Genomic DNA, 13,921 nt, shown 5'->3' with positions numbered 1-13,921 from the left:
ATTATAGATTTTTTTTTTTTACAATATTTTTTTTTTTTTTACAGTTTTTTTTTTTTACTTTGCGGTTCAGGGCTTCCACAGGGCCAACTCCTCTGCAGCAGTGTATTTTTGAGGAGTTGGCCCTTTCCATTAACCAGGGTCGACCCATCATGGATGGCATTGATGGGAGTGCATCCTTGGATCCAGGTGCTGGCTCTTCCAAATGGGATACATTTATACTGGGTAGGTGTACATACCTTTTGGATCCTTTTTAAATAATTAGCTGTAAAATGTTTTTTCAGCTGGGAGAAGTTCATTTACCTTGTTGAAGCCAGCACACCCACCTACAGGGTCTCATACAGAGATAGTACCCAGTACAGAACATACCATGAGAATATGCTATTGCCATGCTAAATATGTATTTATATATATTTATATATGCATAGCCTTATTTGTTTAACAGGGTGAAGCTTGTGAGGAGACAATATCTGTGTGCTCCGAGACGGCTGCAGAGGTAAATGTGCTTTGTTAGAACATCTTTTAATGAGGAAAAAGTTTCTCATGTCTATTATATTATAGGATTACTCACAACTGCATCCTCTTCATGAGGCCTCTTCTTCACAAAGCTTCCCAGGCCAGAGAAAAAGGGTAATGCAAAATTTCATATAAAGTTACAACTGTATAGAATAAAATCATAACCAGTCTGTTACTACTTTAGCAGGAAACAGACACCATCAGTCCTCTATAAGAGAAATTTGAAGCTGGACTATGAAATAAAATGACTGGTAAAAAAATAAGCTGAAACTACAGATTGAGGAGTTTGAATACTGGAAGATGGTATGTGTTGCAATAGTTGTGAATTAAAAGACTTTAAGAATGCACCAACTATTTTTCTTTCTTTTTTAAGCAATGTGCAAATCAATAAAACCCTTTGACTCCCAAGTATGTGTACTGTACTTTTTTTAAAATTAGAAATCAATTGAAATACTGTGCTGTTATTGCATCTATCAGTGCTCTGCCAGATGGATAGTCCAATGTGATGGGGTCAGTTTCATCAGGAGGGAGTTGGTGGTGGCATTTGCTCTTTTCTTATAGTGGCTATATTGCACATGCTGCCAGCCACTCTGGGATGCTCTCTCTTGTGATGTTCCCAGGCCACGTTGACAATTTTTGACCCTGGTTTTGCTGTGGGCTACGTTGAATTGCTGCTGGGGCCTTGTGTCAGGGTCAGGGTAGGGGGCCATTAAAAATTGCTGGCAAGCATAACCCCTGTCTCCAACCAACAAGTCATCAAACATCCCTGTCAATAAGCATAAAAGAAATGATACAAGTAAATACAACATAGTTCCATTTAAAGTATGTGTGAATCCAGCTAACTGAGTTAGCGACGTACGAAGAACGGACCCCAGGTTGGATTTATCTGGATTTGTCAACTCCAAACCTACTCTGAAACTCTGAGTTTGTTCAGCTAGCTTCATGCAACAGGCCTCAGAGCATGAACTTTTTTATTTTTCTTCAATATGACAAATCTGACTAATTGGAGTCAAGAAACATTACATGTGTATCATTTTGAGAACCAATGAAAATGTTCTGGTAGCATAAGCTCCCATTTGAGCAAGTCTTCTTCTTCTTCTTCTTAATTTATTGGTGGTTGGCAGACCAGCTTTCGGTGCATTACCGCCACCAACTGAACTGGAGTGTGGAGCATCGATGGGAAATGAGAAAAACAAACAAACAAACAGACCAAAAAAAAAACACCTATATTCTTAAATCAATTCCTGTTTCCTTTAAAAACCTAAAGCCAAAGCCTAAAAACCTTTAGTTGTATATGCTATGCAATTTATGAGAACATGTTCAACTGTTTCTGGTTCATTAAACTTATTGCACATCCCTGTAGGATGTTTATTGATTTTATGTAAACTATCATTTAACCCTGTGTGTCCTATGCGAAGTCTAAAAATTAATGATGATTCTTTCCTTCTTAATATTGAATTCCATTCTCCTTTTCTCACTTTTTTCTGAATCTGAAACAGGTGTCTCCCCTTTATCTCTCTTTCCCAACGCTTCTGCCAGATGTCATGTGCCTTACGAATGTATTGTGCCTTATGTCATGTGCCTTACGAATGTATTCGTAAGATGCCTTACGAATACATGTTTCGGCTTCTGATTTACTCATATCAATGTGAATCTCTACATTTCTGCTTTCAAGTGAGTTCTTTGCAAGAATATCTACCACCTCATTGCCCTCCACCCCTACATGTGCCGGAACCCAAAGAAATCTAATGTCTAAAGGAAATCTAATTTCCTTTATTATTTAGCCTGTATAATGACTGTAAAATTTCAAATACAATATCTTGTCTACTATCAGAATGACCAGATTGTAAACTTTCCAGGGCTGCCATAGAATCAGTACATATAACTGCTATCTCAATATTAATTTCCTCCACCCCCATTGATTGGGCTATTGTGTACCTATCCATCCTATACTGCGATTATTTCCTTGAGTATGTTCCCAGCACTCATTTACATTTATGCATTTGGCAGACGCGTTTATCCAAAGCGACTTACAGTGCCCTTATTACAGGGACAATGGAGTAAAGTGCCTTGCTCAAGGACACACTGGTGGTGACCACTGGGATTGAACCAGCAACCTTCTGTGTATCAGTTCCATGGTTTAACCCACTGGACCACCATCTCACATATGAAACTCATGAAATACATATCTAGTAGGGTGTGATTCCTTATGCCCTTTCAATGTTACCCAGTATACAATAGACAACTGTTGACGTCTCACTGCTAAAGGCATTTCACCCACTTCCACTTGCAGAGCTGCAGCTGGGATGATTTAAACACCGCACAACATATTCTAAGTGCCTGAGTTTGTACTGCATCAATTTTCTATTGCAGATCTTATAAGGGCACAATATGTTTCTTAGTGAGTTAAAGCTTGCACCCCACTCACATCCTACTAGACATCTCATTATATTTCTTGTTTTCTTACATTTGGTCACTAGCTTCTCTAATTTGGGCAAGTCTGGAGAATCATGACCGTTAATGAAGAGGGAGGGATTATCGTTAATTAGCCAAAATCTATAGAATACAAAAAGACCAAAGGGCATCATCTCAATAGTGTGACTAGCCGTTGAACAATGGCAGGAATTTGGTGTGCTGTTCAATCACTGGCACTTTGTGTGTGGTTTTGTGCTTTCTGTCATGCTGTTCCACAGTGGAGTAATCTGCCCCGGAATCCTCAAGCTCTGATGTTAAAGCAAACTGAGAAGCAGGTTCAACAACAAGCTAGTCAACAGTTTCCTCAGCAAGTTCAACAACAAGCTAGTCAACAGTTTCCTCAGCAGGTTCAACGACAAGCTAGTCAACAGTTTCCTCAGCAGGTTCAACGACAAGCTAGTCAACAGTTTCCTCAGCAGGTTCAACGACAAGCTAGTCAACAGTTTCCTCAGCAGGTTCAACGACAAGCTAGTCAACAGTTTCCTCAGCAGGTTCAACAACAAACTAGTCAAAAGTTTCAGCCTAAGCAGCCAGTGGCACAGGCAGAGCCCCTTGACAAATGTGCTGTAGCTGATTATGAGCAGATCCAATGTGGCCCACCTGGTATCAGTGGTGCTGAGTGTGAAGCTATCAACTGCTGCTTTAACGGACAGCAGTGTTTCTATGGGAAGGCAGGTAAGAGTGAGTCAATGTTAAGGTGTTCCTGTTTAAACTGCTCCTCAGTAACAACCTGTTCTTTTACCTTGTTCCAGTGACTGTCCAGTGTATAAGAGATGGTCAATTTGTGGTAGTGGTGGCTAGAGATGTTACACTACCTCGCTTGAGCCTGGATTCAGTCCATCTCCTGGGTGGAAACGACCCACCTTGCAGTCCTGTGGGATCCACACCTTCTTTTGCTATATACCAGTTCCCTGTCACTGCATGTGGCACAAGCATGATGGTGAGTAGCTGCTTGTGGTTCTCTTCTGCATGGCTTAAAATGGACTGGATGTCAACAGTTACTATTTGCAGGAGGACAGTGGATATGTGGTGTATGAGAATCGAATGACCTCCTCGTATGAAGTGGGTGTTGGACCACTTGGTTCCATCACAAGGGACAGCCATTTTGAGTAGGTTTTTATTTAGCATGCATGTTGATCCTTGAAAAGTGCTACAAGCTCACTATTTGTTGTCTAGGCTTCTATTCCAGTGTAGGTACTCTGCTACTTCTGTGGAAGCTCTGGTTGTGGAGGTCAATACTGTTCCTGCACCTCCACCAGTAGCGGCTTCTGGACCCCTCAGGGTGGAGCTTAGACTGGCAAATGGTCAATGTGTCACCAAAGGCTGTGCAGAAGGTAAGTGTCTGTCCCAACTATACATAAGTATTTCTAAAACTCCAGGTTGCAGCAGTTTCTGGTTAAACGCTGGTGTTCTTCCTCAGGGGATGAGGCATACACGTCCTACTACGGTGATGCTGATTATCCAGTCACAAAAGTCCTGCGGGAGCCTGTGTATGTTGAGGTGCACATTTTGGAGAGGACCGACCCCAACATTGTCCTAATGCTGGGACGTTGCTGGGCGACATCAACCCCCAGTCCACTCAGTCTACCCCAGTGGGACCTTCTGGTTGATGGGTGAGTAAGGCCAGTCTTCATCCATCCAGTGTGCTATAAGGCACTTCTGACTGCCTCTTTGCCTTTCAGATGCCCTTACCAGGATGACCGTTACCTGACCACATTGGTTCCGGTGGCTGGATCTTCTGGTCTTCAGTTCCCAACCCACTACAAGCGCTTTGTTGTGAAGATGTTCACATTTGTGGATCCAGCATCACTGGCTCCTCTACAGGAAACCGTATGCTCTGCAGCCTTACCTGAATTATTATTATTATTATTATTATTATTTTTTGTGTGTGGCTTAACCCCCCCCCCCTCTCCTCTGTTAGATCTTCATCCACTGTAGTACAGCAGTGTGCCATCCCTCTTCTGGCTCCTGTGAGCAAAGCTGCGCTAGGAAAAGTGAGTGCTTGTCGTAAACTGACTTCAGGAACCTTGAGAATTCAGTTTTTAATTGCTTCTCACGATTCTACAATTTCTTTTCCAGGAAGAGATGTTAATGCCAAGACCATCTCTAGTGGACAAACTGTGGTGTCTAGTGGAGAAGTTAACCTGGTCATGTGACTTTAATAAACTTCTTAACTCAACCTTGTCTCATTGGTATTGATCTTTCATGGCTGTTCTTGATTTGCTTTATTGGGCCACACTACTAAACCTTTTTTTTTTTTCTTCAAGGTTAGTGTTACCACCTGTCCCGTAAAATACGGAATCGTCCCATATTTACAAGCAAAATGAAGACTGTGTGGACATATGTAAAATACAGGACAAATCATGTCCCATATTGTTTGATACGAGATGCGATTTGTCCCGTATTTTACATAGGTCCACACATGGTTCAATAAACACGTACGGATTTTGCAGTGTGGAGAATACTGATAGCAAATAGAATTATAGAAATAAATTTCACAATAAGTAGTACAGGAGCTCATTTGTGCTTGATTGCTTTGTTGCCATAGCGGCAGAGTCTCGAGCATGTGCTGTACCAGTGTGCCTGTAAACTTGTGTTTTGTTTTTTTTTAAACATGTCGAGGTCGCATCCACCGTTTGAACGCAAGAGGATCTCCAGATATAGAGCTGAATATCAAAAAGGTATCAATGGGTCTGTCCAGTAACTCATGATGAATCTCAGGCCAACTGCACACTTTATGAGAAGCATTTCAGTTGCTCAGACTGTCTGACTTAAGCAGCAGCGGTGACAGACCGGTCTGTGACAGACACATCCGTGCTTCTAAAGGTATAGGCCTATATATATATTTTTAAATGGATAATATAATATTCCATCAGAGCTTGGCAGACAGCTTTTTTTTTTTTTTTTTTTTAAATGTTTTTTAATTTTTATACCGGTTAATAGATTATAGCCTAATAAATATTTATAATTTAGCTAGGCTATATTAATCATACATAATAAATAATCCTGTCATATAAAATTTATGACATTTAAAAAAAAAGCTAAAAATGGGACCAATAATTGAGTCATAATTTAAGTAAATTAATAAAAAGAAACATTTGAATTTCAAAAAAGTAATTACTGGTTCAGAATGACTGCTTAAGGGACAGTTCACCCAAAAATGAAAATTCTGTCATCTACTCACCCTCAAGTTGTTTGAAACGTGTATACATTTCTTTGTTGAACACATAGGAAGATTACTATGGAAGTCAATGGTGCCCCCAAAGCAGGTTACAAACTTTCTTCAAAATATCATCTTTCGTGAATGGGTGTCCCTTAAGGCCTGTACACACCGGGACGAATATCGCGCGCGCTTATCGCCAGCGTTTTTCGTGCCGTTTTTCGGCGTGTCTTGAGTGTTCACACCCAAGCGATTTTCACTGGTGCTGCGCCGAGTGAACGTGCACATTCAGTCGATGCGCTCCCGGTACACAAGATGGTGCTGCGGCACTTTAAGCCTCTGACACTTGCTTGTCACACAGAAGGAGAAGAGAGACAGTATTTACGTGCTTGCCAAAACCATAGACATATTTATATGGACAAAACCATTCACACACTTTTTGCTAACTGGCAAGCAGCATTAACAGTTCATCTTCTTCTTTGTCTACTTACTACTTCTTCGTCGTATCAATGTGTGCTCGGCAAGACCGTTTTGTGCTTGAGCGCCACCAAGTCGTGTTTTACTGTCACTTCAGCAGCTCCAGGCACGTGAACAAAAGCGGCGATCTCATTGGTCGGACAGTTTTTTACGCGCCGCGTCAAAATAAAAAAACGAACCCGAGGCGTTTTTTTAAAAATGACGCTTTTACGCCTGGCGTTTTGCGCATCGGTGTGAACACTCACATTGGCGCCCATTGTTTAGTCCCGAGGCGTTAAACGTCGGCGATAAACGCGTGCGAAAATCGCCCCGGTGTGAACAGGCCTTTATATTGCCACACTGAAGGTGGCAACCCTATTCAAGGTTGTGCTTGAACTAAACAAGCCAAGCTTCTGCCCAAACCTGACCTATTTGCCAAAGTTGAAAAAATCCAGTTGAAAACCTGGGTCCCTGAATTGATATTCGAGCATGCTAAGTCCCTCTGTTTTGCTGATGCTATTTGAAAGCATTAGCAAAAGTCATGCAGTACAGAATTGCATCTGCAATAAAATCAGTTTCAACCTGCATTGTCCTTTCAAATCCCAAATTGTCACCAGCCTTTTTTCTTTAGGCTAGCCCCAATGTTTATTGAAAAGTAGACTGGTGCTTCAATAAAAGCTGGTTTAGTCCCTTAACTGGTGTATCCCACCTGGGTTGCTGTGTGAGGGCCGGTTTACATCTGGTACTAAAGCATTTATCAGTCTGATCACAAGTGGACTATGCTAAATACAGGTGTAAATGGGGTCTAAAATGTTTTTAAAATTTGTCCTTTTTTGACACTTAACCCTAACATTCAATCATGAAAGGGGTCTTTATAAACTGTTTCCAGAGCGTGACATTAACTGGTCTAAACCATGTCGCTTATGTAGATTTGGACTATAAGCTACTTTGTTTAAAGATTAAATGAATTGCTAATTACAACATTGAAATAAAATGTAAAGGGTGTACAAATACTATAAAATCGTGAATATAAATAATTGGGAATATGTCATTACGTTGTCTTGCCGCCTGCCAATCGCTGCATTACTGATCGTGGTTTTGAGTATTAATGCAACGTGCAGTAATCTAAAATAATTTAATCCAGATATTTTAATCCGATCTGCAAATTCATTTGAAGAACCAAATTAGCCAGATATCAGTTATCACGATTAAAAGATCTGTGATCTGTCAAATCATCTCAGATGTATTAAGCGGGGTACGAAGAACATGTATACCCCAGATCTGTCTTCTCAATGACCTTTAAATGAACTCCGAGTGACAGTTAAAATCTACAAGAAAAACACAGAAACTGTGTTACATATAAACTGCATCAAATCATTGATGGTCGGACTTGCATTCAAACAGCCTTCGACTGCATAATGTTTTATCATGCCTATAACCAATACATATGACCGTTATATTTATATATTATATAAATCCTGTAATTATGCAAGTGAATGAAAGTGTACCTTTGTTGGTATCTTTTTTGTTTCCCTGTTCATAATTCAAAAGATGATTGAATTTTGTGTAGAATGTATCATTTTCTTATAATGATAAGAAATATTTATTATTTATTTATTTATTCTTATAATAAGAACAGGAGATTAAGAGACCACAGATAACGATAATTTACTATATATATATATATATATATATATATAACCGGCGGAGTAATCACTGTCTGGTTGAAGTTTGTCCCTCTGCAGCTACGGTAACCCCCTGACGTCACCCATCTAGCCGTGAGTGGCTAAACAACCCATTTGCGTCTGGGCCAGTTTCTATAAAATCGTCTGCCTGTTGGGCTTAGAGATATTCTCTGGTGTACGGACAAATTTTCAGTCTTGTTGCTGCTCGGGTATGTGGTTCTCCTGTGTCACAAAGGTGTTTGACTGATTGCCAGACACTTCTGGGTAATCGCGCTGTGTATTACTGAAGGTCCTGGGCAAAGCACACGCCGGGCTCTACCCGTGTGCTGCTGCAACAATGGGTCCGTTTTGTGGTAGCCGATGGACTGCTCTACCGCCGAACATTCCGTTCAGATGGGGGCGAAGAGGTGCGTGAGCTCTTGTTACCTGCATGCCTAAAGGAGGAAGTCCTACAGCAGCTCCACAACGACCATGGCCACCAGGGGGTTGAACATACCACAGAGCTGATAAGACTGCGGTGCTATTGGCCTGGAATAGGGGAAGATATAAAGCAGTGGTGTCAGAACTGCGAGCGGTGTATCCTTGCGAAGTCTTCGCAACTCCGACCACATGCACCCATGGGGCACCTCCTGGCATCTCGTCCAAACCAGATATTGGCTGTGGATTTCACCTTCTTGGAGCCTGCAATGGATGGTAGGGAACAAGTGTTGATCATTACTGATGTTTTTACTAAATTCACACAGGCCGTGCCCACCAGGGATCAGAAGGCAACAACTGTGGCCAACGTGCTCATCCGGGAGTGGTTCTTTCGTTTTGGGGTCCCAGCTCGCCTGCACTCTGATCAGGGACGCAGCTTTGAGAATGCCATCATCTACCAGTTGTGTGCCCTGTACGGGATCCAGAAGACCCGGACCACCCCTTACCACCCTCAGGGCAACGGCCAGTGTGAGCGTTTCAACCGCACGATCTGCTCCGTACTTTGCCCATGGATTTGAAGCGCCGCTGGCCAGAGCACCTACCCCAATTAGTGTTTAGTTACAACACTGCTGCTCATCAGACAACTGGCGACTCACCATATTACCTGATGTTCGGGCAAGACCCCCAGTTACCGGTGGACTTCCTGCTTGGGAGGGTACAAGAGCCTGGACACGGGCATGTGTGTGAATGGGTCCGAGACCACCAGCGGCGCCTTAATGTGGCCTTCCAGAATGCCAAGGAGCGGATGCAAGCTGCTGCTTCCAAGAGAAAAGAACGGCATGACCAGAAAATCCGGAGTGAGCCACTGGCTGAAGGACAGCATGTCTACATCAGATATCATACAACGAGGGGCTGGTCGAAGATCCAAGATGCCTGGGGCGCCACAATACATCAGGTCATCCATGCACCTCCACTTGGTGGGGTAGTATATTCTGTGGCTCCAGCACAGGACCTAAGCAAAGTACGACAAGTACATCGAACCATGCTAAAACCTGTCCACTTGGACCAGGACCCACAAACATCCAACAGGCCTGTGGAACTGCAGGGGGAAACAAGCCAGTCAGCAGATTGTGACACCCCTGGCCAATGGGTTCTTGTCCGCTCTTGGGAAGAGGTTCCACCTATCCAGCTTGCTGGCTTTGCCCGACTCCCAGCAGGTCCCCCCATCACGGACGAGACACCAGCTGGCTCAGTGGCACCCCGGAGAACAGCTCGGACTACTGCAGGACGACATGCCAACCTACACCATCTCCCAGTGCCAGTGGTGAGTAGGGCAGATGTGGCTACTAACTCTCAAGTACTTGGGTCTAGCAGTAAAGTGACAACAGTTTTCCGTCCTTGGTATTAGGTTACCCCCTTGCATTTTGTGTACCTTTTATTCTTTTTATTAAAGGAAGGTAGAGTTATGATCTATTGAGCTTATCGGCGGGACGGCGATAACAAATCGGGGGGGTAGAGTGTAACCGGCGGAGTAATCGCTGTCTGGTTGAAGTTTGTCCCTCTGCAGCTACGGTAAACCCCTGACGTCACCCAGCTAGCCGTGAGTGGCTAAACAACCCATTTGCGTCTGGGCCAGTTTCTATAAAATCGTCTGCCTGTTGGGCTTAGAGATATTCTCTGGTGTACGGACACATTTTCAGTCTTGTTGCTGCTCGGGTATGTGGTTCTCCTGTGTCACAAAGGTGTTTGAATGATTGCCAGACGCTTCCGGGTAATCGCGCTGTGTATTACTGAAGGTCCTGGGCAAAGCACACGCCGGGTAGCTTTACCACAATTAAGCAGTAGCATCAAGAAGGTATTATTTGTGCATTTTACTGTTAACCATAATGTGGGTGTCATTGTTGGGAAATATGCATTTTAATGAATACATTTGCACACAGGTCTGAGGCAAAGTACCCGCCGTGTAGCTGTAACGTTACTGCCAGACGCTTCCGGGTAATTGCGCTGTGTATTACTGAAGGTCCTGGGCAAAGCACACGCCGGGTAGCTTTACCACAATTAAGCAGTAACACCAAGAAGGTAAAAAGTTTGTTTATTGTGTTACGAGTAGATCCAGTGTGTGACTAAAAGCTTTTGAACACATGTAAAATGAGTCTGATTGTGTTGCCCTGACATATTGTATGACTGTTTTATTGTCAACTCTTAATATAAATGAATTTAATGAATATGCTGTGTGTAACAACTGTTATGTAGGGTTGTGAAGACTGACGCAAAGGGCTGTTTTTCCACTGTCAGAACGTATGTCAACATTGAGGTAAAAGAAAATAAAGTTTTTATGAAATGGTTGCGATGCTACGTGAATATTTGTGCATGTGTATATCAAGCACTAATTTTAATTATTTTGTGTCTGCAGGCAGATTGCTCCTGCTGCTTTGCCTTGCCTGAATTAAGTTTTATATATATATCTTTTCTTTTCTTTATTGTGTTTATTTTGCCGTAGCCTCCGTCTACTGCTCTGTCTGACTGATGTGGTATTGGCTGTTCTAGTAGTGTATCGTTTTACATTTCTCTATCCACTCTGCTAGTGATAACTCCCTTGTCCTTTTCTTTCCAGAGTACTAGCGTAGCTGCTCACAAGAGAGGTTCCTGGTTCCGTCCCCACGCACTGCACCACGTATTGTAGTGGTAAACTGCACTTCACAATATTGTTTGAATCATCGGTTTGTAGTAGTTGTGTGTGTGGTTGTGTGGTTGTGTGGTTGTGTGGTTGTGTGGTTGTGTGGTTGTGTGGTTGTGTGTGTGTGTGTGTGTGTGTGTGTGTGTGTGTGTGTGTGTGTGTGTGTGTGTGTGTGTGTGTGTGTGTGTGTGTGTGTGTGTGTGTGTGTGTGTGTGTGTGTGTGTGTGTGTGTGTGATCGTGGGCCCCAGGTTCCAGAGCACAGGTAGTGAACGTCACGCGTATCTCGAACAGGTAACCTGCCTTGCCAGCGAATCAGTATTTTCCAGTTCAATTGGTAATCATATTGTCTCTTGTAACAGCTAATACCAGGTCTAGTCTCTCGTGTTAGGTGTCTCTAGTATGACGGTATGGCTCTTTTAATTATACCATTGTATAATAAAGTTTTGTTATAGTTTTTCTACTGAGAACACGTCTCTGTCTAGTTCATCTTATGTGTACTTCGACGAATCTGCTCGACTTAGATCAGGTATTCAGCAGTTAAGGTGTAAAGTATATCCTGGTGTGAGAGGCACCAGGTGGCATAGTCAAGAACCTTTAAATCTAGATCTGTTCAAAGCACAGTCAGGTCACATATATATATATAATATATATAAAGAATTTCTGTTTGGTGTCCTTAGTGGTGCTGGAATCATGTACTTAACCTTTATGTGAATAGTTCTCTCTCACTATTTTATTTTTGCAATCCTCAATGTAGACACTCTACACTCAGGCAAACCACCCCAGCCCTACAGAGGGCAGTAAAACATGCTTTCCAAAATCCATTATACTCAGAGTTGGCGCTCATCTGTTTGTTCAGTGGAACCTTTGGGGCTTTGGTTTCAAGAACATGCAGAGTGAAGTTTCATGTGTTTGGAAAGTGGAAGGAGTCTGGAAAACTGGTGGGTCTAAGGGACTAATTAAAAGCTTGGTGGAGGAGAAATTCATAATGGCTATTGTTGGCATTGCTTCAGGGTTTAATTAAAAAGCCCCATGTCTAATGATGCGATGTGGGATATTGCATTTGTCTTACAATCCTTCAGGGAGAGCGAGAGAGAGAGTGAAACTGTACATAAAAATCAACTTGGAAGAAAGCTTAGTCAATAAAGTTGTATACAGGGGAATGGCTATTGACTAGTAGACAAAAAAAAAAAAAAAAGACTGCTGTCAATGGTTTATTCTCTGTTGGGACACGACAAGCTCTCAAACATGTAGACTTCCAATAACTATGCCTTCAAGTCATGTCTGAATTAACATATTTAAGAGATGAGAAAACACACACCACTATAAAGACTTTTAGTATTTAACAATGAGAGATTTTAATTGAGCTTAGACTTTCTGAGTTGAGGGTGTATCCATTAAAGAATCATGATGGAAACAAATTGGTACTGATAATCTGTTGTTGTGTATGTTGAACATACAGTTTGTTTACATATACGCAATCATCAGATAGAGCGCTGGGCATTGGAACACCTTATTCGTTGAAAGTTAGAGAAATAAATAAGCATAAAATATATAGATAAAGCATCAATTTCACACCTAATGCATGTCCTTTGCTTTTCATTTTATTGCACTAGTGCTTAAATATCTTTTGTTTTTGTTGTGAAGTGAAAAAGAGGAAGAATTATGCAATTAAGCAAAGTTATATTTTTTCTCTTTCTGCTTTTATTTTGGATTGGGATGTGATTTGGAAAGTTTTGGTCGCTCAAAGTGTTGTTGTGTTGCCCACAAGGCTATGGCTCTGTCATTTGCTCCCTTTTTATTGTAAACAAAATTGTTTGAATGCACATCACAATTCTTCAAATATTATAAGCAGGAACTTCCCAGGAGAACTTGTGGACAGCCCGTGTATATTTGTTTTTCATAAGATATATGTTTTGTTGAAATTTGGTTGTAGAAGCAGTGATGTGTCGTGCCAATTGGGTGACGGCAATGTTATACTTTATGATTTTCGTTCTCCCATTTGTTTTTACTATGTGTTTGTATATACTTCCAAAAGCTGTGTGTTTCATGGGGCTAATGACAACCTAATGGCATTCTGGGAAGTTCAGGGTCAGTGTGGAAAGGTCAGTGAGTGTACCTCATCTGTAGATCAGTGCTAATAACGCTGTCAGTAACATTGGTCATGTGTGGGGTGGAAATGGGCCATAGAGATGGGGAAAGTCAACGCCTGCCCGTACTGAAAGAGGCTGAGGTGGTCTGTCAAATAACTTTTATTACAGCACGTAGTCTCATAAAGCTACAACCGTCACAGCCAAGAGGAGTATGTTCACTCTGTCCAATTAGCATGTTCTTGCAGCACAGCCCATTGAAGTATTACTGTCTCATAACCTGACACAGTGAGAAATTAATACCAGTAACTGCAACTGGTGTAACTGCAAGTGGCTTGATTCTTGAGTTTAACGGAATAGTGCTGTCAAAAATGGCAAATTCTGCCATTTGTTTTACCCACCCTTATGCTGTTCACAACCCATATGCTGTGAATTTTTCCATCATCATGC

The 13,921-nt window shown here is 42.0% G+C and overlaps 1 protein-coding gene across 1 annotated transcript; it reads left to right on the top strand.

The window, feature by feature from the left end:
• Positions 1-2,115: 2,115 nt before the first annotated feature.
• LOC307142581 (zona pellucida sperm-binding protein 4-like) lies at positions 2,116-9,284 on the top strand (the record flags this gene model as incomplete). The annotated part of the gene is made up of 9 exons (XM_079843556.1): positions 2,116-2,187; positions 3,480-3,663; positions 3,741-3,928; positions 4,000-4,097; positions 4,165-4,322; positions 4,409-4,601; positions 4,671-4,818; positions 4,910-4,982; positions 8,647-9,284. 9 exons carry the CDS (start codon positions 2,116-2,118, stop codon positions 9,282-9,284), a joined length of 1,752 nt encoding a protein of 583 aa, XP_079699682.1.
• Positions 9,285-13,921: the final 4,637 nt, after the last annotated feature.

This window comes from Gobio gobio, assembly GCF_949357685.1.
Source record: "Gobio gobio genome assembly, chromosome: 18".
NCBI classification, from domain to species: Eukaryota; Metazoa; Chordata; class Actinopteri; order Cypriniformes; family Gobionidae; genus Gobio; species Gobio gobio.
The sequence above is the reverse complement of the archived record's forward strand: the minus strand, read 5'-3'. Positions and strand labels throughout refer to the sequence as shown.